General features: G+C 40.6%; 1 protein-coding gene across 4 annotated transcripts in view; it reads right to left on the bottom strand.

The window, feature by feature from the left end:
• Nucleotides 1-23,112, bottom strand: part of Exd2 (exonuclease 3'-5' domain containing 2) — a 79,931-nt gene that overhangs the window by 31,292 nt on the left and 25,527 nt on the right. For all 4 annotated transcript variants that reach the window (XM_010645355.2, XM_010645358.2, XM_010645356.3 and 1 more), the window contains 2 exons: nucleotides 11,099-11,315; nucleotides 3,898-4,267 (listed from right to left, as the gene is read on the bottom strand). In XM_010645355.2, the coding sequence (XP_010643657.1) occupies nucleotides 3,898-4,221 (324 nt within the window). In that variant the 5' untranslated portion in view covers nucleotides 4,222-4,267; nucleotides 11,099-11,315. The remainder of the gene's footprint in view (nucleotides 1-3,897; nucleotides 4,268-11,098; nucleotides 11,316-23,112) is intronic.

Genomic DNA, 23,112 nt, shown 5'->3' with positions numbered 1-23,112 from the left:
AGAAACTAGAGAGTTTTATAGCTAAATGGTTGCACATTGAAGACATACTCTTAAGTGAAATAAATAGGACACACATGTGTAAATACCAAATAGCTTCTCTAATGTAATAAACTAAAAGTGTAAATAAGGATCAAAATGTACAATTGATATTGTATAACAGGAAAAAAGGTCTAAAGGTATAGGGGAAGTAGGAGGGGTAGAGAAAAGGTAGAAGGGAAAAGAAAAACAAAAGGAAAAAAATGGAAACAAAGTCTTTGTAAATAGGAAAAGGTGGAGGAGGTAAAGGGAAGCCAGGGGAATGGGAAAAAAAATAAGAACCAAGATACATCATGTAAAGATACAAGATCCCAATGATGAAAGTAATTGTATATCTAAAATGTACCAATAAAGGAAAAAAATTATATTACCTACAAAGAATCAATATATCAACAATTATCTTCGACAGCACGAAAAGAAGCCAGAAAACAGTGAAATACTACCTTGAAAGTGATAAATTGACAAGTTTGGTCTCTTTTTTTTTCCCCCAGTACTGGAGATCAAACCCTGGGATGCTGTTGCACTGAGCTACATCCCCAGGCCTTTTCATTTTTTTAAATCTTGAGACAGGCAGGGTCTCACTAAATTATCCAGGCTGGCCTCAAACTTGCAATCTTCCTACCTGAGCCTCCCAAGTAGCTAGGACTACAGGTGTACAGCACTGCCCTGGATAGTAAGCTAAAGTGTTATACCCAGAAAACTCACTTAAGACTAAAAGCAAAATAAAGACATATTTAGAACAACAAAAGTAGGTGCTATCAATGGCCATCAAGAAATGAACTTCTTTTTGTTGTTGTTGTTGTATTGTTTTGCTTTGTTTTTTGGTACTGGGGACTGAACTCGGGTCCTTGCACTTGCGAGGCAGGCCACCGAACCGCTGAGCTAAATGCCCGGCCCAAGAAATGAACTTCTAAAAGAAGGACCATTAGAGATCAGGAAGGGGATGGTGTTGGGGGAGAAGGGCAAGTGAAAAAGGATACAAGGGAAAGTGGATATAATTAGTGCATGATGTACAGAAACAGTGTAAAACCCATTAATCTGTACAAGTAATATGTGTTAATCAAGGAAAAAAGGGCCAGGGATTTAGCTCAGTGGTGTAGCCACCTGCCTCAAAAACACAAGGTCCTGAGTTCAATCCCTGGTACCAAAAAAGAAAGAAAAAAATAAATAATAACCTTCAGAAAAGTTATCACAAAAGGGAAGTCTGAGATACAAAGAAAGCTAAGCAAAGAAAATAAAGAGTTTGGTAAATCTATACAAATACTGAGCAAAACAAGAACAAAAGAAATCATGACCAAATACATACCAAAAAGTGAATGAAAGGAAAAGGAAAACGAGAATGGAGGGATAGATACAGCAAGTGTGGATGTCCTGTTCATGAAATGTTTCTGGGACAGCAGCCACGAAAAAGCAATCCTATCTGAAGGGAGATGTGCCATCCAGCATGAGTCCAACACATAGCAAAAGTCAAGATGAGGGGCTGGGGATTTAGCTCAGTGGTGCCGCCGCCTGCCTCACAAGCACAAGGTCCTGAGTTCCAGCCCCCCACCCCACCCCCGCGACCCCGTACCAAAAGAAGAAAAAAAAAAGTCAAGATGAAATGAACTTTGAACCATTTGCCATTTTAATTTACCCATGCCTCTGCTATGGTAATTAGAGCACATTACCATTAGATTACCATTAGAATCCACTCCAGACTACCCTGTTGTTGAAGTTACACTCCGTGTAGTTGGAATAATTCAGTTTTTTAAAATAACAAAACATTTATTGGTACATTTTAGGCATGAATAATGATAACACTCATCATAGGGAATTTGCCCCTGTACGAGGTACACCCTACCTTTTTTTTCTCATTTGAAAATGTGAATTTTCCTAATCTAGTAAGGCTTATCATTTAAGTCCTAATGTTGTCTTCTACTGCTGTTGATGTAATTATTTCTAAAATGATACAGAATAGACTAAAAGGACTCAAACCTTCCTTGATGATCCAAGGTCATTTGTATAAGCAAACACTACTATTGCTGATATAAAGAAATACCCTCAGAGCTGAGCATAGCGGTATGTACCTATAATCTCAGCACTCTGGGAGGCTGAGGCAGAAGGATCAAAAGTTTAAGCCCCACCTGGACATCTTAGCTAGCTTCTATGTCAAAATTAAAAATTTTGAAAAGAGCTGGAGCCAGGCATGGTGGCACATGCCTGTAATCCCAGCACTCTGGAGGCTGAGGCAGGAGGATCGCTGTGGGGTCGAGACCAGTCAGGGCTACATATTGAGTTCCAGGTCAGTCTCAACTACATAGTGAGACCCTGTCTCAAAAAACCAAAATAAATAAATAAAGAGCCGGAGATGTAATTCAGTACAAAGGCTATACTAGTTTGAACCTAGTTCAATCCCCAGTACAAGAAAACAAAACAAAAACTCAGAAGCTGTAAAGGCTTTTTTCCTGGTCATCGCTTTGTTGGCATCTAGTAGCCTCTCCGGCCAATCCGTGATTTAGTGGGAGCCATTCTGCATAGGACCTCCTTTCATTACATTCCCTGGCTATATTCTAGATAGCCAGAAGACCTATCAGAGAATCATGGCAAAGTGTTAATAAAAGATGATAACTAAGAACTATTTATATTTTTTAATCTCTGTGAATCACAGTGACAGAAGAGAAAAGTTACTCTTTTTTTTTCAGTTTGTTCTTTTTCCCCAGTTGAGACAAGGTCTCACTATGTACTTCAGACTGTAGCCCAGGCTGGTCTCGAACTCACAGCAACCCTCCTGCCTCAGCAACTAGTGCTGGGATCACAGGCGTGTACCACCACACCGGGTGGGTTTACCATATTATCCTCATCCTAACTATGTAACAACTCCTCAAAGGTGACACGTATTAGAAAAATCAACCAGATGGTTCAGAAAACGCTGGACTCAAATGCTGGTTATTAGTTCCGTGACCTGGGGCACAGGACTACACCTTTTTAAGCCTCTGTTCTCTATCTACAAAGTGAGATAACATTATTTTCCTACCTAGAATTGTTGGGAAAATAAAATGACACGAGGCAAGCAAATCAGCACAGTGCATGGCTTAATTTAGAGTAAATGATATTTCAAATGTTCATTATCTTTTTCCTCATTGAGTTTATTGGTCCATTTTAGGTACACAGTACACTTACATTCGTCATTGGGATCTCGTACGTTTACATGATGCATATTGGTTCTTTTTTTTCCCATTCCCCTGCCCTCCCTTCACTCCCTCTACCCTTCCCTATTTGTTCATTCCATTTTAGGTACACAGTACACTTACATTCGTCATTGGGATCTCGTACGTTTACATGATGCATTTTGGTTCTTTTTTTTCCCATTCCCCTGCCCTCCCTTCACTCCCTCTACCCTTCCCTTTTAATCTTTTTATCTTTTAAAATCCTACCTCAAGTAATAATTCCCATTTAAATAGGACTTCTTAACTACTCTGGCATCCTTATGAGAAGGCTATTAAAATATTAGTGGCAGTTAGTGTCAAATAAGTGCTTACTATGTTAAAACTGTGCTGAAACCTTTACAACCATTATGCCCTTGAATCCCTAGAAAAGCCACTGGAGGCTGGGACCATTACATCCCTATCACAAACAAGCACACTGCTTCTGGAAGAGCTAAGGAGCTTGTACCAATTCAGAGCATGCGGTGAAGATGGACACACGCAGCTCTAACTCTGCCGTTATCCTGAGAAGGGCAGCGGCTTCGCTGGCTAAAATTTACTTACAAACAAGTAGAGAACAAGCTAATTCACCTTTCACCTGTTCTCTGCTGACTGTCCTAGGCTCCTACTCAGAAAAACCAGAGAGATTTTTTTTTTTTAATTTTGCATTTTAACTTACCCACTCACAGTCGATTCCAAGCACTGGAAAATCTTCCAACTCACTCCAAAGCAGGGGCTGGATTTGCTCCCACTCGGCCTCCTGAGACACCGTCACCACCTTTGCCTGGAGGATCCTCTCCTCCCATGAGGGCCTGCGGACACCCAAGGGCAGCTGGTCCTCTTGTGGAGGGTACCACACCCTCCTGCCTGGCGCTTGCTGCGGCTGTGCCTGGGTCACAGGGCTCTTCCTCCGGCGCTGGATGCCCCACCACAGGACGAAGCCCCCCACAGCCACTCCCAGGAGGGTGGCCACTGTCAAAGCCATCAAGTTCTGTCTAGGCATGTTCAACCTTTTAGTGTTTAGGACAGCATTTCACTAATTCCACAATCTGCAAGACAAAAGGCAAAATAGATTTGTATACAGAATATAAATCCCTAAGAAGTTCCATGTATAATCCCTGTGCCTACAAATTAAAATACCTGCTATAAATTTCCACATGAAACAGTAATATTTTAATTATTTTCATTTTTTAAGTTTTTTATTCTACCCTATCTTCAGCCCTGCCTTCTGACAGTTGCCCAGGACTCTCTTAGTGATATAAAACCCTATCAATGAAAGCAAAAGAAGCTAGACTCTCACTTTGGGCTACTAGCAAATGATTTTTTTAGTTAATGGTTCCTCTTCAACATGTTTACACTTTAAAAACTTTAGTCTCCTACCACTTGAACGAAAGCTTTATTTCTCAGCTAAACAAAGAACTTAATCATCAGTAAGGTGGTAGGAAGAGTGTTCTGATCTTCTGGAAGAGGTGGACAGTGTGGGAGGGAAGGAAACGTCACTCCTGAGTCGAGTGGTTCTCCACAGGACTCATCAGTTACTGCAGAGTAAGGCAGAGCAACACAAAAGGGAAGGGATTGGAGAAGAAAAAGAAAAGCACAGCTGTCATGCAAAGGTGCAGGATCCCAATGATGAATGTAACTGTACTGTGTACTTAAAAAGTAACAATAAACTCAGTAAGATTAAAAGAGAGAGAGAAGAATGGCTCTTAGAGATCCAAGATGCCCAGAGGAAGACTGTCTTCAGGGCTGGGCTCGTCAAAGTTAATAGATGAAGCAAGCCACAAAACAGGCCCTTTTCTATTACGTTACATAGGGCTTTCACCAGTATCTTTTGTTTTACCCATTTTTGAGAGCTAAATGAGTATACAGTACTATTTCAGTGCTATTTTAAAAACTCAGTAAAAATGGGATAATAAACTGTAAGCGGCCTTCACCTCAGTGGCGATCACTTGGCACAAGCGGTGTGAAAAGCAGGCCCGGTGTAGCCAGACACTGAGCTTATTCAGGAGAACTCAAGGGTCTGAATTTCCCGGGAAATGCCACCACTGCTCAATGTCAGAAAGAAATGTATAGTTTCTTAAAGTACTGTGCCAGTCCAACAAAAACACTCTGGAAGCTTGGCGACCCATCTGTGGGCTCTGGTCTGAAACCTAAACTGCCCAAAGACAGGGAAGAGTGGCACCTGCCTGAAGCCACACCACTGTTTTAATCTTGTTCTTAATGTTTCACAACATTACAACGACCTGAATTATATGAGGTCTGCAGAGATATTTGGCTATGAGAAATGAAAAATGGAATCACAACGACTATAAAAGGAATAAAATATGCTAATATAACAGCCATACTGTTTTTTAAAATTTACTTTACACACTGTGCTAAGTATTTCATATGTATTTCCTCCTGTACTTTTACTGAGGATGAAACAGGCTTAATGGAATTCAGTAATTTTTGTAAGACGAGGAAAAGGGGTGCAGAAGAGAGAGGTGCGGGAGGAGGAAGACAAGAAGGAAGAAGAAGAAAGAGGAATCATGAGGAGTCAGGAATGGAAGAGGGAACCCACAGTAAGTGGAAGATGAAACTGCGCAGAGAGCAGAACTCTCAGCAGCTCCAGCTCTTTTACCAACCTGGGGGCAGGAGTCTAGGGTACATGCTCAGGACACGCTGGGGCCCAGCAAAGTGCTGCCCTGTCCATGAACAGGGACCAGAAAGTGTTTACCTGCTGTGGTCCACGTAAGCCAGCACTGCACCTCAGGATCGGACAGACCCTCAAGTCTGCAGGTGGTGCAGGTACAGGGCCCACATCCACAGCCTTTCAAAGGGAAACTAAAATAAAACTGGTTCAGAATTGGGGGACTCTGCTGGAACTAGGCAGAGCCAACTATAGAACTACTGTGCCGTACACGGTACACATATTTCTAGCACACAGGACACATGCAGGACTTCCATGGTAGGCAAGTCCCCAGATGAGGGCTCATAAATGAGGTAAAAACCCAACAAAACTCCAAACCCAATTAAAGGTTCATAGAGACAAACAAAACTTTCCATACCTGACTTTAAGAGATATTAGGAAATATCTCTTAAGGAAGATACTCAGAGATATTAAGGAAAATGATCACTAGAACATGAGCAGGAAGCAAAAAAAAAAAAAAGAAAAAAGAAATTCTAGGTTTAAAAAATTTCTTAAAAATTCTTTAAAAATTCAGTACTCAACAGACAGGTTAAACAATTGATCAAATACATACAAAGCGAGTTACTAAACTGCAGATACCTCTGTTGTCGCTTTTGTGTGGACCATTGTTCTTAACCACCATCATTTTTGTTGCCACTCCTGTCTCTTAAGGCTTCAATTAACACCTGATTTAATAGAAACTTTGCGAAGCCCAGTCTCTAAGTGGTCATGACTTGGGTGAAGAATTCATGAGATAAAATCGCTGACAGCTGTGATGTATGCACTACAGGCTACATGGCAGGCTACATGGACAAGAAATGCTCACTCAAGGAGAGCTCTATTGTTGGACATGAGACAACTGGTATCAATGGTTCTATGGGAAAAGGAGTTGAAAGAAATTCAGGCCAAAACTCAGGCTTGGCGACATACGACATTGTTCCAGAAGAAGACATGACTGTATTTGAATGAATGTAAATTTTGGTACATGAATAAATGTAGATGGACACACACACACACACACACACACACATAGACACACACAAACACACACAAAGACATCTCCTGAAAATAAGCCCTATTGTGACTTCTGGAGCAAAAATTAATATAAGACCTGGTCTTATTTGAGGGAAAATACAATATTAGGGAACTACAAACCATTCTCTCATTTTGGGGTTTGTTTGTACCAGGAATCAAACTCAGGGCCTCACACTTGCCAGGCAGGTGCTGTGCCACTGAGCTATACCCCTGGCCCAGGGAATTACAAATCAAAGCTACAATGAGACACATTTCACAACCACTACGATGGTGCTCACAGAAACTTTTTAAAAACCCAATAATTAGTGTTGGCAGAAATGAGAACGCTCATACACTGTCAGCAGGAATGTTAAATAGTGCAGCTGCTCTGGAAAACAGTCTATCAGGTCCTCAAAAGGTTAAACAAAGATTTGCCATATCACCCTACAAGCCCACTCTCAGCTACACATCGAAGGAAAATGAAAATATGCCCACACAGAAGTTCATACCAAGCTGAGCACATACCTCTACTCCCAGATACCACAGGAGGCTGATCCAGGAGGACTACAAGTTTAAGGCCAGCTTGGGTAACTTTCCAAGATCTTATATCAAAATAAAAAAATTTTTTTTAAAGATGGATACAACTCAGTGGTAGAGCATCCCTGAGTTCAGTCCCCAGTACCCAAATAAGTAAATCAATAGTTCACAGAGGAATTACTTTTACAGTACTATCCCCAAAGTGGAAACAAGCCAAATTCCCACTAGCTGATGAAAGGTTACATAAAATGTAGTGTACCTCCATGTTATGGGTTGAATCAAAAAGACTATGTTGAAGTTCTAACCCCCAATGCCTGTCACCTGTGAATATGACCTTACTCATATTTGGAAACAGGGTCTTTACAGGCACAATGAAGATGAGTTCATACTAAAGTGAGATGGACTAGTGTCCTATAAGAAGAGAAGAGGAGACACAGATAGAATGGTACGTAAAGACATACAGGCAAGCGGCCGTGTGAAAACAGAGGCACGGAATGGGTTTATGCAACTGCGAACCAAGGAATGTCAAGGACTGCCAACAACCACCAGAACTAGGAAGAGCCAAGAAAAGACTCTCCGCAGAGCCCAGAGATAGCACAGTTGTGCAGACACCTTTACTGCAAGCTCTAGCCCCCAGAACTGTGAAAAAATAGATTTCCATTGTTTTAAGCCATCCGGTTTGTGTCATTTTGTTACGGAGGCTCCAGAAAACAAATATACACCATAGGACAGAATTTTATTCAGCGATAAAATGGAATGATACAGTAGATGCTACAGAATGCATGAACTTGAAAACACTGTTAAGCCAAAGAAGCCAGTCACAAAATACCACATACTGTGTGATTCCATTTATATAAACATCGAGATGTGTGAAGACAGGAGGATGAGTGGTTGCCAGGGAGATGGGACTAGGGAGTGACCACTAATGGGTATGGGTGTTGGGGAGTTAATAAAAATGTTCTAAAGTTAGATTGTGGTGATGGTGGCACAACTCCAAGAATATATTAAAATTTCCTGAATTGTACATTATGTTTGTCTGTTTTGTTTTGTACTGGGGATCAAACTTGGGACCTTGTGATTCCACGGCAGGCATGGCACCACTGAAATCCCCAGCCCTGAACTGCACATTATGAATAATGAATTGTATGATGTATGAGTTCCATCTGAATAAAGCCACAAAAAATACTGACAAGTCAACTAAAAATAATCTGAACTAGGTGTGGTGGCATATACATCTGTAATTCCAGCACTCAGGAGGCTGAGGCAAGAGGATCATTGCAAGTTCGTGGCCAGCCTGGGCCATGAAGTCAGTTCAAGGCCAGCCTGAACTACATAGCAAGATCCTATCTCAAAAAACACCCCCTGAAATAAAAAATAAAAATATTCTGGGTTGGGGCTGGGAATGTAGCTTAGTAGAGCACTTGCCTTGTTTGTGCAAGGCCCTAGGTTTAATCCTTAGAACAACAACAAAATTTGCAGAAAAGAAACAAGATGAGCTACAAATACTGTTTTTAAAAAAAGGGAACACGGCCTCTCCTTCCCGTTTCAGTGCTTCAATATTTATTCCCAAGAGTTTCTCACTCATGCACACAACACAGTCCTTGTGTTGCTTTCTACTGAAGTTTGTTTTCTTCCAGCTTCATGTGCCTAGTGCTGTGAGCCAATGTTACTAGTTAAAGGGAACAACTATGAATAAACAAAAATAGTAATCATAAAATAACGGAGAATGGGAGTGGGATGTATCTCAGAGCAAGGCCCTGAATTCGATTCCCAGTACCAAATAATAAATAAATTAAATAAATAAGGAGACATGTAAGCCAAAAAAGCCTATGCATTCCAACAAAATAATTGTTTGCTTAGTTGGTTGGGTTTTTTTGCTACCGGGAATCAAACTCAGGGCCTTGCCTGCGAGGCAGGTGGCAGCAGCACTGAGCTAAATCCCCAGCCCCAACAAAATAATTATGTAGAAGTAGTTATCCTACTAAATTGAAAGTGTAAAATACACTCTATATAAGATGGTTGGCACTAGGGTTCAGCAAAATAAATAACCTACAGAACAGAAGAAAGTCCAGAAACACAGCCATGTGTGTGAGAAGTTAATAATAAATGTAGCATTTCAAATTAATGGCTCAACAGCCAGGTGTGGAAAAATAACAAAGACTGATACTGACTAAATGTTTAAAAGAACCTAGGATAAAATAAGCATTATTATACATATTGGTAGGCAGTTCGGCATCATTAAATGTCTACATCCTCCATCCAACAATTCCACCCACAAGCGTCTATCTTTGAGGAATGCTCACGTGGCACAAGGGCATATAGAAGGATGTTCTCCACATTGTGAGCAGCAGAAAACTGGGAACAATTACCGAGTTCTGCATAGGATGAAACGTTAACAGACTACGGATCTTACAGAGCAAGTAAAATAGGTTGATCTCTATATACTGACAACGAAAATAGTTCAAGACCCATTTTTAAGCATAAAATATCAAGCTGCAGAAAATGTATATTATGCCATATTTATAAGACTATGCATTATAAAAGATGAACATGAAATCTTAAATACACACCATATGTACACATTTGTCAGTAAATGTAAAGAAATAGAAAAATACAACTCAGACTAATATTAGTTCTTATAAGACAGAGATAGAAAAAAATATATACCAAAGAGGATCTTTCTTGTTTAAATATTTTACATGATGTTCTTACAAGACGATAAGCAGGGAATACAACTATAACAGATATTTCTAAATACATTTTTAAAACACACTCAATTTGGCCAAAAGTAACCATTTCCTTCTCCAATCCATTAAATCTCTTTTCTCCCACACTTTCTAATTTAGATAACTAGCAAAACCTTTCAGGGCTTGCGAGGTAGCCTCCAGTGGTGCCGAACCTATGGCACGCAAGCCACTGCAGGCTGTTTGTATCACTGAAAGCGCTAAAAGGTTCGTCATCCCTGAAAGCATATCCATAGGTCCTGGGTTCGATTCCTGCACTGCAAAAACAAAAACCTGAACACCCACAATCTTTCAGTTGTAATTCCTTCTATAAGGTACACAAGTGGTTTTGTGTTTTCAATGAACGGGCATATACAAGAGTTTGAGTATCAAGGCTTGAGTTTGTATTTTAATGAGCAGGTATCGCTTCTGTAATTAATAAGGGCCACAACTCTTGTCTTGATGTTATCCCACGAATGTGAAAAACCACAACTGACATGGAGCAAGGCCCAAAGCAGCGGGTGTACTGGGTCGGGGTTGGTCCCCACGCTGGCCACGGATGGCGAGGAGGCCCGAGTGGGCGGACTGGCCCAGCCTTTCAGCTCACGGGGTCCAAGACGGCCCGAGGGCTTGGCAGATGCTCTTAGAGAGCAAGGGGGCCGAACAGGGCGGCCCGGGGAGGAAGTGGGGAGCAGAGGGCGGAATGAAGACCCTCCGGGCGCCTGACACTGAACTGTCCGTGCTCCGGCGCGAGGAGGACGAGGAGGCCGCGCCCGAGGGCGGGCACAGGGGCAGGGCCAATTCGTTGGCTGACAGCCGGATCCCAGCGATCGCCCGCGCACGCACACCCTGGTACCCCAGCATCCGGACTCTTCTCAATAAACCCCGTCTGCGTCTCGCATAACCCCAATGAAGGCTCTGTCGACCCCAAAGCTTACCTGCACCTTCGAACCCGGTCTGAACACCTGCGGCGCCTTACGCTGAAAAACTGGAACCTCCACAACCGCCTCCGCGCACCTACCCGGAGCCACTGCGGTCGTAACCACTTCCGGGCCGGCGGCTAGGGGCGGACGTAGCCCCTTTGCAGCGTGCGAATGGGAAGCGCCATCTTGTACGGAAGCTGCCGGGGCAACTGTTACCGCCTCAATTTCTGCACTGTCGAATAAAAGACCTGTTAAAATTGCAAGGTTTAACGTCTCTTCAGAAAAATGGTGTTTTTGTTTCTGCGATGGTATTTTTGTTTTTTCCCTTTGGTTTTAAAGGGAAATGCCTATAGAACATTCCCAAATGCAATGTATGACATCTAATTTTAATCCTTTATTACTTTGGATAATGTTTCCCTGCTACATTCATTTTCTGGTTTTTTGTTTGTTTTTTGTTTTGAGAGAGGGTCTCACTATGTAGTTGAGACTGACCTGGAACTCACTATGTAGCCCAGGCTGGTCTCGAATTCACAGTGATCCTCCTGCCTCAGCCTCCCGAGCGCTGGAATTACAGGCGTGCACCACCACGCCCAACTCTACATTCATTTTCTGGTTTTTTGTTTGTTTTTTGTTTTGAGAGAGGGTCTCACTATGTAGTTGAGACTGACCTGGAACTCACTATGTAGCCCAGGCTGGTCTCGAATTCACAGTGATCCTCCTGCCTCAGCCTCCCGAGCGATGGAATTACAGGCGTGCACCACCACGCCCAACTCTACATTCATTTTCTTAACTATTAAATGATGACAGTAAATAAAATGAGCGACTGTGTTTAGATAATGTATTCTCCCTTAACAGTGCCTATTATCCTATAACCTTTAATAATTTATGCCATCTTTTGTAACAATAGCTATAATAGCTTCTCTTTATACATTAAATCATTGAGTATTTATTAGCAACTATTATTTGTGAGGCAGCTGTTGTGTGCTACATGCTTTTCCATTGTCACAGATTGTGTACAACAAAAGGAGAAATTAGATGTGTATAAACAATATAAGGGCCAGGCTTGGTTGCATTTACTTGCAATCCTAGCACTCAGAAGGCTGAGGCAGGAGGATTGCCACAAGTTTGAGGCCAGCTTGAACTACATAGTGAGACCCTGTCAAAAATAAAACAATCAATATAAGCTATATGTGCTTACTCTAATGCTAAGAACGTTTATTGTTTTTATTTTTTTGAGATGGGATCTGGATGTATTACCCACACTGGCCTCCAACTTGTGACCCTCCTTCCTCATCCTCTCCAGTAACTAGGATTACAGATATGTACACCTATTCCTGGCTCTCATTGTACTAGTAACTTTGTAAAGCATTTTAATTATTTAGTGGCGCTTAATTCCCTAACAGTCCTGTGAAGCTGTACTATTGCTATGCTACTGTATTTACAAAAAAAAGGAGAGGGAGTTAAATAACTCTTTCAAGCTACCTCAGCAAGTAAACATTGCCACTAATAATCAAACCTCAGTACAGCAGACATTGGCTGCCTCATATACAGTTGCAGAGCTTGTTGCCCTCATCCTCTTTATTACGGAGAAGAAGGTGCTGCATCCCATTAGATAGGTGGCATAATGTGGGAGGGAAAGAGACTAACTTCCTGTATTTTTATCTGTTCCTGCTTGAAGTACAGTACCTACAAGACAAACCATAAGAGGAAATACAAACTAAGACCACAGTAAGATAGCATTAGAGGCTCAGATGGAAAAGATGGGAAAATCCCAAGAATCGGCGAGATTGAGGCAACCACAATGCTCAGAGGCTCCTGAAGGGAACGTGAACTGAATGGACTTGCTCACACTGTCAGCTGCAGCCGAATGTATGAATAGCCTTTGTTCCAACGCTTTCACTCCTAGTTGTACACCCAATGGAATGTCTACATATATTCAAGACGGCATGTCCAAAACAGCTTGTGAGCACACTTTGTAACGGCCCCAAGCTAAAATTACCCAAATGTCCGTGTTGCTAGGAGCCAAGGTGGTCAGTCTGGAGGAGAAGTAACTGGAGGGGAACACGAGGAAGCTCACAAAGCGCTGATTGCATTGTTTCTTAATCTGGGCAGATGACATATGTGCTGAGGTTACAGACTTGTGGGCCCTCTTCTGGGTGTGCATTTGCCTCAGTCAAAAGTCTGTGTCTTAGCCTGGTGTGGTGGCGCATGCCTGAACTCCCAGCACTTGGGAGGCTGAGGCAGGAGGATCGCTGTGAGTTCGAGACCAGCGTGGGCTACACAGTGAGTTCCAGGGCAGTCTCAAATACATAGTGAGACTCTGTCTCAAACAAACAAAAAAAAGAGTTGTGTTTTATTTATTGATTTTTGTGATACTGGGGATTGAAAAAGGGGCCTTTGCGGGTGTAGTTGCGCACACCTGTAATCCCAGCACTGGGGAGGCTGAGTCAGGAGGATCGCTGTGAGTTCGAGACCAGCCTGGGCTACATCGTGAGTTCCAGGTCAGTCTCAACTACCTAGTGAGACTCTGTCTCAAAAAAAAAAAAAAAAAAAAAAAAAAAAAGAAAGAAAAAGGGGCCTTTGTATTAAGCTAAATCTCCAGCCCTTTTCTGACTTTTTTATTTTTGAGACAGGGTCTCCCTAAGTCACTAATTTCCCACAAGGTGCTCAAATGTATAATCCTCCTGCCTCAGCCTTCTAGAGTACTGAGATTACTGTGTATGCTACCATGCCTGGGCAAACGTTTTAAAAATGGAAGTGGAGAGTAGTGGTAGAACTAATCTAGAGAGTGACGTATGAGGATCACTTGAGCTTAGGAGTTGGAGACCAGCATGGGCAACATAGCAAAATATTATCTCAAAAACCAAACAAACAAATGCTGGTCATAATGCCTGCATTACGGGAGGCTAAGGCAGGAGGATCACAAATTCCAGCCCAGCCTGGGCAATTTAGCATCTGTAGTGTCTTAAAATTTTTAAAAAGCCAGGCATGGTAGCCCATGCCTATAATCCCAGCACTAGGAAGGCTGAGGCAGGAGGATCGCTGTGAGTTCAAGACCAGCCTGGGCTACATAGCGAGTTTCAAGTCAGACTCAACTATATAGTGAGACCCTGTCTCAAAAAAAATTTTTTTTTAATTTTTTAAAGGGCTGATGATTTAACTCAGTGCAAAGGCCTCAGATTCAATCCCCAGTATAGGAAAAAAATTTTTTTTGTTAATGAGAATAAAAGGAAAAAGTGACAAAATTTTTAACCCAAAGGAGGGTCAAGGAAGAGACATAATAACAGACCAAAACCTCAATAAAATAATAGAAAGGCTGGGGATTTAGCTCAGTGGTTCTGCCGCCTGCCTTGCAGGCCCAAAATCCTGAGTTCAATCTCTGGTGCCAAAAAATAAATAAATAAACAAAAATAGAAGATAGAAATTAGAATAGAATCTCACTATGTACTACAGTAAAATCAAAATGGATTTAGCTCAATGGTACCGCTGGCTGGCAAGGTCCCAAATTCGATCCCTGGTAACAAAAACAACAAAAAAATCAAAGATCTAAATGTTAAAACACACAATCTGCTGGAAAATAAAGATAAAATAGATACAGCTTGAGCACATAACATAGGCAAGGACTTTCTGAACAGAATCCCAGTGGCACAAGGGCCGGGGACTTAACTCAGTGGTTCAGTGGCCTGCCTCACAAGCGCAAGGACCTGAGTTCGATCCCCAGTACCAAAAAAAGAAAAAAAAAAAAAACAGAATCCCAGTGGCACAAGAAAAATTACCAAGAATCACAAATTGGATCACATCAAATTAAACAACTTTTGCATAACAAAGGAAACAACCAATTCAGTGAAGAGACAATCTACAGAATGGGAAAAAAAATTAGGCCACCTATTCCAGGGACAGAGGACTAACACCAAAAATACAGAAACAACTAAAAAATTTACACACACACCCAAGTAAAAAAAAAATGGGCAATGAAGCCAGGTGTAGTGGCACAGGACTGTAATCCCAGCACTTGGGAGGCTGAGGCACGAGGATCATCATGAGTTCGAAGACAGCCTGATCTACATAGTGAGTTCAAGGCTAGCCTGAAATACATAGCAAGTTCTTGTCTCAGCGCAACCCCCCCCCAAAAAAAGACAGGAAAAAAAGGGCAACTGAAGTGAATAGACACTTCTCAAAAGAAGAAATACAAATGGCCAAAAAAAATACATGAAAAAGTGCTCGCCATCATTGGCCATCAGAGGAAAGCAAATTAAAACTACACTGAGATACAGTACCATTTTACCCTCAAAACAATGTCTATCATCAAAAAAATCCAATAATAGCAAGTGCTGACAAGAATGTGGGGGAAAAGGATCCCTTCTACACTGCTGGTGGGGTGTAATCTAGTACAACCATTATTTTTTTTCTTTTTATTGAGGTTATTGGTACAATCCAGGTATACAATACAGTTACATTCATCCTTGGAATTCTGTACCTTTACATGATAGGTCTTGATTCTCATTTTTTCCCCTTGTCCCTGCCCTCCCTTCACCCCTTCTTCCCCTCCCCATTTACAAACACTTTATTTCCATTTTTTCAGTTTCTCATATTTTTTTCCTCGCCCTTATTACCTTTCCCCCACCCTTCCCAATTTCCCTACACCTTTAGCCCTTTACTTCCTATTTCATATTATTAATTATCTCATTAGGATCCTGTGTACTATTATAGTTTTTCACACCAGAGAAACTATTCGGTATTTCAGTTAAAGAAATCTCTGTATGAACATTAAAAATAGGGAATCCTAAAATAAAACTAAAAAGGAAAGTAAAAGAGAAAAGGCAATGATGTAACATTAAAATAATCCTTAATTCTGGAGATGAAAATGGTCCCTGAACATATTTAAATTGCTTCTTGCTCTTATAGTCTTATTCTTTTTTTTTCATTATTTAGAGAATACTTTATTAGTTTCTGTAATCACCCACATAGATATGACCTTACATATTTAGTACGATGTGTTACCCCTGTATACATGGAAAAAAATAAAAAATAAAAATAAAAAAATTAACATTTCTAGACCAATATGGCTGTCCATTTTAGTACAACCATTATTGAAATCAGTGTGGAGATTTCTCAAAAAACTAAAATTAGAAATTCCATTTGACCCAGCTATCTCCCATCTAGATATTGTCCTAAAAGAGTTAAAATCATCGAATTACAGGGATACGTGCTTACCCATGTTTATAGCGACACAATTTATAATAGGACTGAGAAAGAGCATATATGTTTATTGACAGATGACTAAATAAGGAAAATGTGGTATTTATACATAACAGAGTACTATACTGCCATAAAGAAGGATAAACTTGAGGCATTCCTAGGTAAATGGGTGCAAGGTGAGAACATGATACTAAGTGAAATAAGTCTGACACACAAGCTGAACTATCACATGGCTTCTCTTCTATGAGAAACACAAAATATATACACAAATAAAGAGCAAACTAGATGAGAGATAAAATAAGAAGTAGGGAGAAGTTCAAATACAAATTACATATTTTGTTCCTTCAAAAATATTTCAATATGCATGCTAATTTGTTTCATCTATACTATGCGTTATTATCTGCTTGTTTTTTGTAAGAATCTCTTTGGTTTACATCTTGTACTGTGAGTAACTACTTTGAAGCTAACAATACACTGTGTATTAACTACTGTTATTCTCTTATTTTGTTTTGAAGTTTTGTTTTATTTTTCATAAAATAAAAAAAGATACAAGTCAAAAGTGAGAGGAACCACCTAAGAGGTCTGTCTTAGTTATTTTTCTTTCTTTTTTTTTGAGACAGGGTCTCACTATGTAGTTGAGACTGACCTGGAACTCACTATGTAGTCCAGGCTGGTCTTGAACTCGCTGCGATCCTCCTACCTCAGCCTCATGAGTGCTGGGATTACAGGCGTGCACCACGACGCCCAGCTCAGTATAGATTTTTTGACTTTTATTTGTGATTCATGAATTGGGGCTGCCTCTGTTCTACAGAACAGAATAAGCTATGGCAGAACAGTAGATTTTTGTGAGAACAAAGACAGAAAAATAGAAAAAAAAAACCGACATTAGGTTAATTATGAGGCTAAAGCAGAGATTTTGTTATTATACTGTTTCAGATATACTGAAGTAAAGCTCCTGTTTTTAGGAGAAACTGGTCTATTTTGGAAATCTAAATGTTCTTTTTTGTATCTAACCTAACAATGATTTTTTAATTAATATCTTTTATTTTAAAATATCCCTACCAGGGCCAGAGATGTAACTCAGTAGCATAGTGCGTGCCCGGCAAGTGCAAGGCCCTGAGTTTGATTCCCGGTACCACCCCTCTCCAAATCAGTAAAATTCACCCACTACATTTTTAATTGAAAGGTGTTGGAAGATTGGTTTCTTAGAAGTCTTAATCTTATAAGTTTATTAGAAATTCGTGTAGACAGATGTGGTGGCCCGTGCCTGTACTCCCAGCTTTCAGGAGGCTGAGGTAGGAAGAGTACCATGATTTCGAGGCTAGACTGGTATTCATGAGACCCTGTCTCGACAACAACAAATACCACACAAAAAATAGAAATTTGTCCATGTATTTCATCAGAAATTCTACTTTCTTCCTAGAAGGAAGCTCTTCATTACAGCATGCCAAAAGATTACTTCTTAATTGGGTTTTTTTTGTTTCTTTTACAAGATCATGACTTCCTAATCTCCAGTCCAAAAATGGATCTCTAAATACCTGCTATGCTGGTGCCGCTCAAAATGCTAGGATGAGAAAGGCGTCCAAAAATATTGAGGGAACTAAACATAGCGCTTAGCGACATAATTGTTTTATATACTGTTAGGAGCGTTTACCTTTTTATTAGTTAAGGACCGATAAAAATAAATTTCCCACCAACATGACAAATATTATTCAGCCTTAAAAAGGAATACACTTCTGACATGCCGCAGGCTGTAATATGGATGAACTTGGAAGACATGACACTGAGTGACAGAAACCAGAAGCCAAAGAAAATATTATATGATTCTTTTTATATGAAGTATCCAGCACAGTGAAGTTCATAGACACTGAATGTAGAATAGTGCTTACAAGGGATGGAGTTGCGGGGGTAGAATGGGAAATTAGTGTTTTAGAGGTACAGAGTTTTAGGGTGTCCTAGTGAAAAAATTCCAGAAAGGGTGGTGGTGATTGTTCATCACTGTAAATGTACCTAATGCCACTGATGTATACACTGAAAATTATTAAAATGAAAAATATTATGTCTATTTTCTCACAATTTAAAAAAACGGTTAAAATGGAAATGTAGACGTGTATGATGTTGCTGTAGTTTGTACAGTTTGGATCTGAAATGTCCCCCAAAGACCCATGTGCTGAAGGCTTGGCCAGCAGCTTAGTGCTGTTGTGAAACCCTGACGGGGTGGGGCCTTCTGAAAGGAAGTTGGATCACAGAAGGTGGACCCGGAGGAGGAAATCGGAGCCCTTCTCCCCTCCCGCTCCAACCATGAGGTGAACAAACTGCTTCTGCCCTGAGCTTTCTGCCCTGATTTACTGCCTCACAATAGGCAATAGGGTCAAATGACAAATGACCCTGGGTAGAAACCTCTAAAACATGAGCCAAAAGTGAGTCTTTCTACCTTTTATCTCACGTATTTCATCACAGTGTCGGAAAGCTGACACACACAAACACACATATTTATCTTTTTTTCCACATAAATATTTTTTACAGTTTTTTAAAGTTTACAGTCTGGTCAGTCAGAAAACTATACTTTGAATTATGCTATGTTAGACTCAAGGCTTCTCAAACTAAATTTATCAACCCCAGCAGGTCTGTTCTCACGTTACAAGCAAATTCCCCCCATTCTATATATATGGAACCTCTGCCGAATATTAATTTAGTAACTACAGCCAGAACGCAGTGAAATGTCCTAGATCATCTCTCCCTCATTTATTTCTTTGTAATTTGAACAATGATTGTCTAACTATGCTGATTTTATGAAAAAAATGTTCCTAATCCTCAAACCCACCCTTTCACAGTCTGCTCTGTGGGGCTGAAACTGGATCTCTGCAATTCGCATTTTTCCTCAGCTGGCCTGGCTCTCTGTTCACTTCTGCCAACAGTGGGAGATCAGAAGGCAGAATGAAGGGAGAAAGGGCTTGCTTCTTCCTGTTTGCTTCCTGTTTCTTTTATTATCACCCAGGCAACAGCTCTTCATGCCAGCAGCAGCAGTTGGTTCCAGCTCTGGATTTCTCTGCATAGCATACTTTCAGAGCAAGCCTCATCACATTCCTCAGAAGACCGAATGCCAGCCAGCAACTCTCCTCCAAGGTCTGAGTCACAACACTAAGAGACCTCTTCTGAGACACCGGGGTGCCGGTGCAAACCAGGTATCATGTTCTCCTTGGGGGTAGGCTCCGAGACTGCTCTTCAAGTGTTTGGTCCCGATAGTCTCACCTTTAGCACTAATTTCCCCATCTACTTCTCTCAGTTACTACCTCTTTGTTCTATTTTCCCTTTTTAGTTTTCTAGTACCTGTGACATTTCCGGGGACTCTTTACATTAATTTTCTCAATGAAGGTACCTGCTATGGTCTCAGTGATAGAGGATTTGCCTAGCATGCGCAAGGCCCTGAGTTCAATCCCCAGAACTAAAAGCAAACAAAAACTCTTCCGTGGCAGAACACTTTCTTAGACAGCTAAAAATAGAATTACGGTACTATCGAGTTTTCTTTTGGATATATACCCAAAAGAATTGGAAGTTGATGTTATACACATTATGAAAATTTTAAAAAATAGTTGAAAGCACTGTCCCAAAGAAATATTTGTATGTCCCTATTTATAGAAAACTTCTTGACAATAGCAAAATCATGAAAGTAGCCCAAGTATCTATAGACAGATGAATCAATAAGCAAAAGTGATATATAAATAATATATAATATATATATTTTTCTGACATATAAGCATGAAACAAATAGATTTTTCTTTTCAAGAAGGAAATAGAAGACAGAATGTAACATAGATGAAACTTAAGGACATCATGCTAAGTGAAATAAGCCAGTGACAAAAAGGCACACACAGTATGATTCCACTTATGTGAAGCAATAAAAGTAGTCAAAATCATAGAGACAGAGTAGAATGGTGGTTGCCAGGGACTTGAGAAGGACAATAAGAAGTCATTAGCCGGGTGTGGTGGCTCAGGCCTGTAATCCCAGCACTCGGGAGGCTGAGGCAGGAGGATCGCTGTGAGTTCAAGACCAACCTGGGCTACACAGTGAGATCCAGGGCAGTCCGAACTACATACTGAGACCCTGTCTCAAAAAACAACAACAAAAAAATTCAGTTCAAATCACAATCAGAGAGTAAAACCTTCTATGGCAACTCTAAAAGAATATATCTTGTCCCTACAGGCTAATCTTTTTGAAAATCAAACATAAAGTTTAATTGTGCAGGTCCCAGAATTACAACATAAGTTGATTTTATGGCCTTGCTAATTCTCTCTAGTGAGAGATAGGGCTTTGATTGAGAAGAGTATGACATTGAAACTTGGAATGAGGTTCTTGAGTTGACTCAAAACAAGTTAAGATTCTATAATGCCCAAATCTCTACACTTCCAGTGCCAGGGGAATCAGCTCTCCTTCTGTGGCCTAAAGGTGTTGTAATGACATCATCTGAAAGGTGTCAGTTTTCCATAAAGTTTGGCTCCAACCAGCCACTGACACCTGTTCATCAGGGGTTTTCAACATGTTGGCCAGAATAACTGTTGGGAGGGATGTCCCATGCATCATAGGGTTTCTAGTACCATTCTTGACCTGCACCCACTAGACCCAGCAGCACCTTCCCACCCAAATTGCAACAAGCAAAAATGTTGCCACACATTCCGAATATACACTTGAGAGACAAAATCATCCCATCCGAGACCCCGTTGCTTTAGATCCATAACCACGGTTAGATTTCAACGTGTTCCACAGTTTGACTGGGAAGAAATCATTTATTCTTGCAATATTTTGCTAATTTACATTTGAAGAAATGTGGAGAATACATGGAAAAAGTAGATTTTTCTTTTCAAGAAGCATATAGAAGACAGAATGTAACATCAGACCTGGTTGAATGGTTGGCATAGGAGCTCTTACTACAAATTCTGGATTTAATGTGTTCGCTTGTGCCGCTGGAAGTGACTCTAACCGTTACTTGGTCGGTTGACAAAGCTTTGCTTCAACAGTGGGCTTCTTTCAATGCCCTTGAGATGTAAGAACTTTCTAACATACCTTTGAAGAGATCTAAAAGCTTAAGGGGATAGAAACATGGGAGCAGATCTATCATTTTTGAAGAGCCACTGCCTTATTGTACCACCAGAGATACCAGAGGACACCTTCTTCTCTAAGGCACTGAGAAAGACGTTAATGGATGGGCACCAGTGACTGGAAAACTCCGTGACTGCAGTTTTCTGCAGATGCATATGAAGAAAGTAGATGTTACAAAGTGAAATGAGTTCCCTGATTTTAATGGAGATGAGGGGATCCTAAAGTAGCAGAGGTCAACAACAATATGGGTCAAGAACATATGTGGACTCCTTTCCAGAATATAGTATGAAAAGAAGGGGGAAAGAGTAACTTTCTGGCCTGGGGATTTAGCCCAGTGGTGCTGCTCCCTGCCTCACAAGCGAAAGGTCCCAAGTTTGATCCCTGGTACAAAAACAACGAAAGAAAACGAACAAACAAAACCAAAGAGTAACTTTCTAGTATAGAAACCTGACAACTACCTCAGCCAGTGATCAAGGTGGTAAGTCTTGGTGACATTTACACTCTTGAGGGCAGCCTTCAGCCCATGTCACTCAGGGTACAAAGATGCTGGTAGGAAGCTCACAGTCCTTCTAGTTTGAAACACAGAGGAGCGAGATGTGGGAACCCACAGCTGCTGGACAATGAGAGCGAATCCAAGAAAGAAGTATTGTTTGTGTTCAAATACTGTCCAAATAATCCGAGTCCAATTCTCGGTACCAAACAAACAAAAACAAATACTGTCCAACTTTCTGGAAAACCCTGAACTGCACATATTTAGTGGAGACTGCAAGTGGCTCAACCAAAGATAAAAGACTTGCACTGTGACTTGCTCCGCAGCCCAGCGACTGAATTTGCAGTGTGAGTCCACACAAATTAATGACATGCTAAAACAAACAACAAAACATCAGTACTCTTTGAAGAGCATAACAGAAGCCAGGCACAATCTAATCCTAGCAGCTCAGGAAGCTGAAACAAGAGGATTGCAAGTTCAAAACAAGCCTAGGCAATTTAGCAAGATCCCAATTCAAAAATTTAAAAAAAAAAGTGCTGGGTATGTTGCTCCGTTCAAAGGTCCTGGGTTTAATCCCTAGTAACACACACACACACACACACACACACACACACACACACACACACACTGGGAAGCAATTACAAAATTACTTGACATACAAAGAAACAAGACTGTGTCACACTTTCTCAAAAGAAAGAATCAACAGAGACTGACATAATAGGACACAGACTTAGAATTAGCAAAATGTAAAGGGGAAATTATAACTATTGAAAAAATGTTCATAATAAGTTAAAAAGAAATCTCAGCAGACACACTGAAATGGTAGAAAAGAAGCAAATGGAAATTCCAGAAATTAAATGTATATGTATGCATATATTTTAAAATATGCTAGGTGATATTAACAGCAGAAGGGAGATGACAAAAGAATCAGTTAAACTTGAAGACAGACTAATAGAAATAATCCAACATGAAAAATAGAAATAATTGAAAGAAAGCTTCAGAAATCAGAGACAATATCTGAAGCTATAATGTATATAAAACTGGAGTCCCAGAAGGATAAAGGGGAGAGCAAGAGACAGAAAAATGTTTGAAAACAGGAGGATAATAACATTTTCCAAATTTAGCCTGACTTGGTAGCTCATGTCTATAATCCCATATCTATTTAGGAGGCTTGGGCAGGAAGATCAAAATTTCAAACCCAGGGCAGGAGATTTAGCTCGGTGGTTCCTCCACCTGCCTCTC

Source organism: Fukomys damarensis, unplaced genomic scaffold (genome assembly GCF_012274545.1).
Source record: "Fukomys damarensis isolate Sample0158 unplaced genomic scaffold, DMR_v1.0_HiC HiC_scaffold_21, whole genome shotgun sequence".
NCBI classification, from domain to species: Eukaryota; Metazoa; Chordata; class Mammalia; order Rodentia; family Bathyergidae; genus Fukomys; species Fukomys damarensis.
This window is presented reverse-complemented; position numbering and strand designations above follow the sequence as displayed.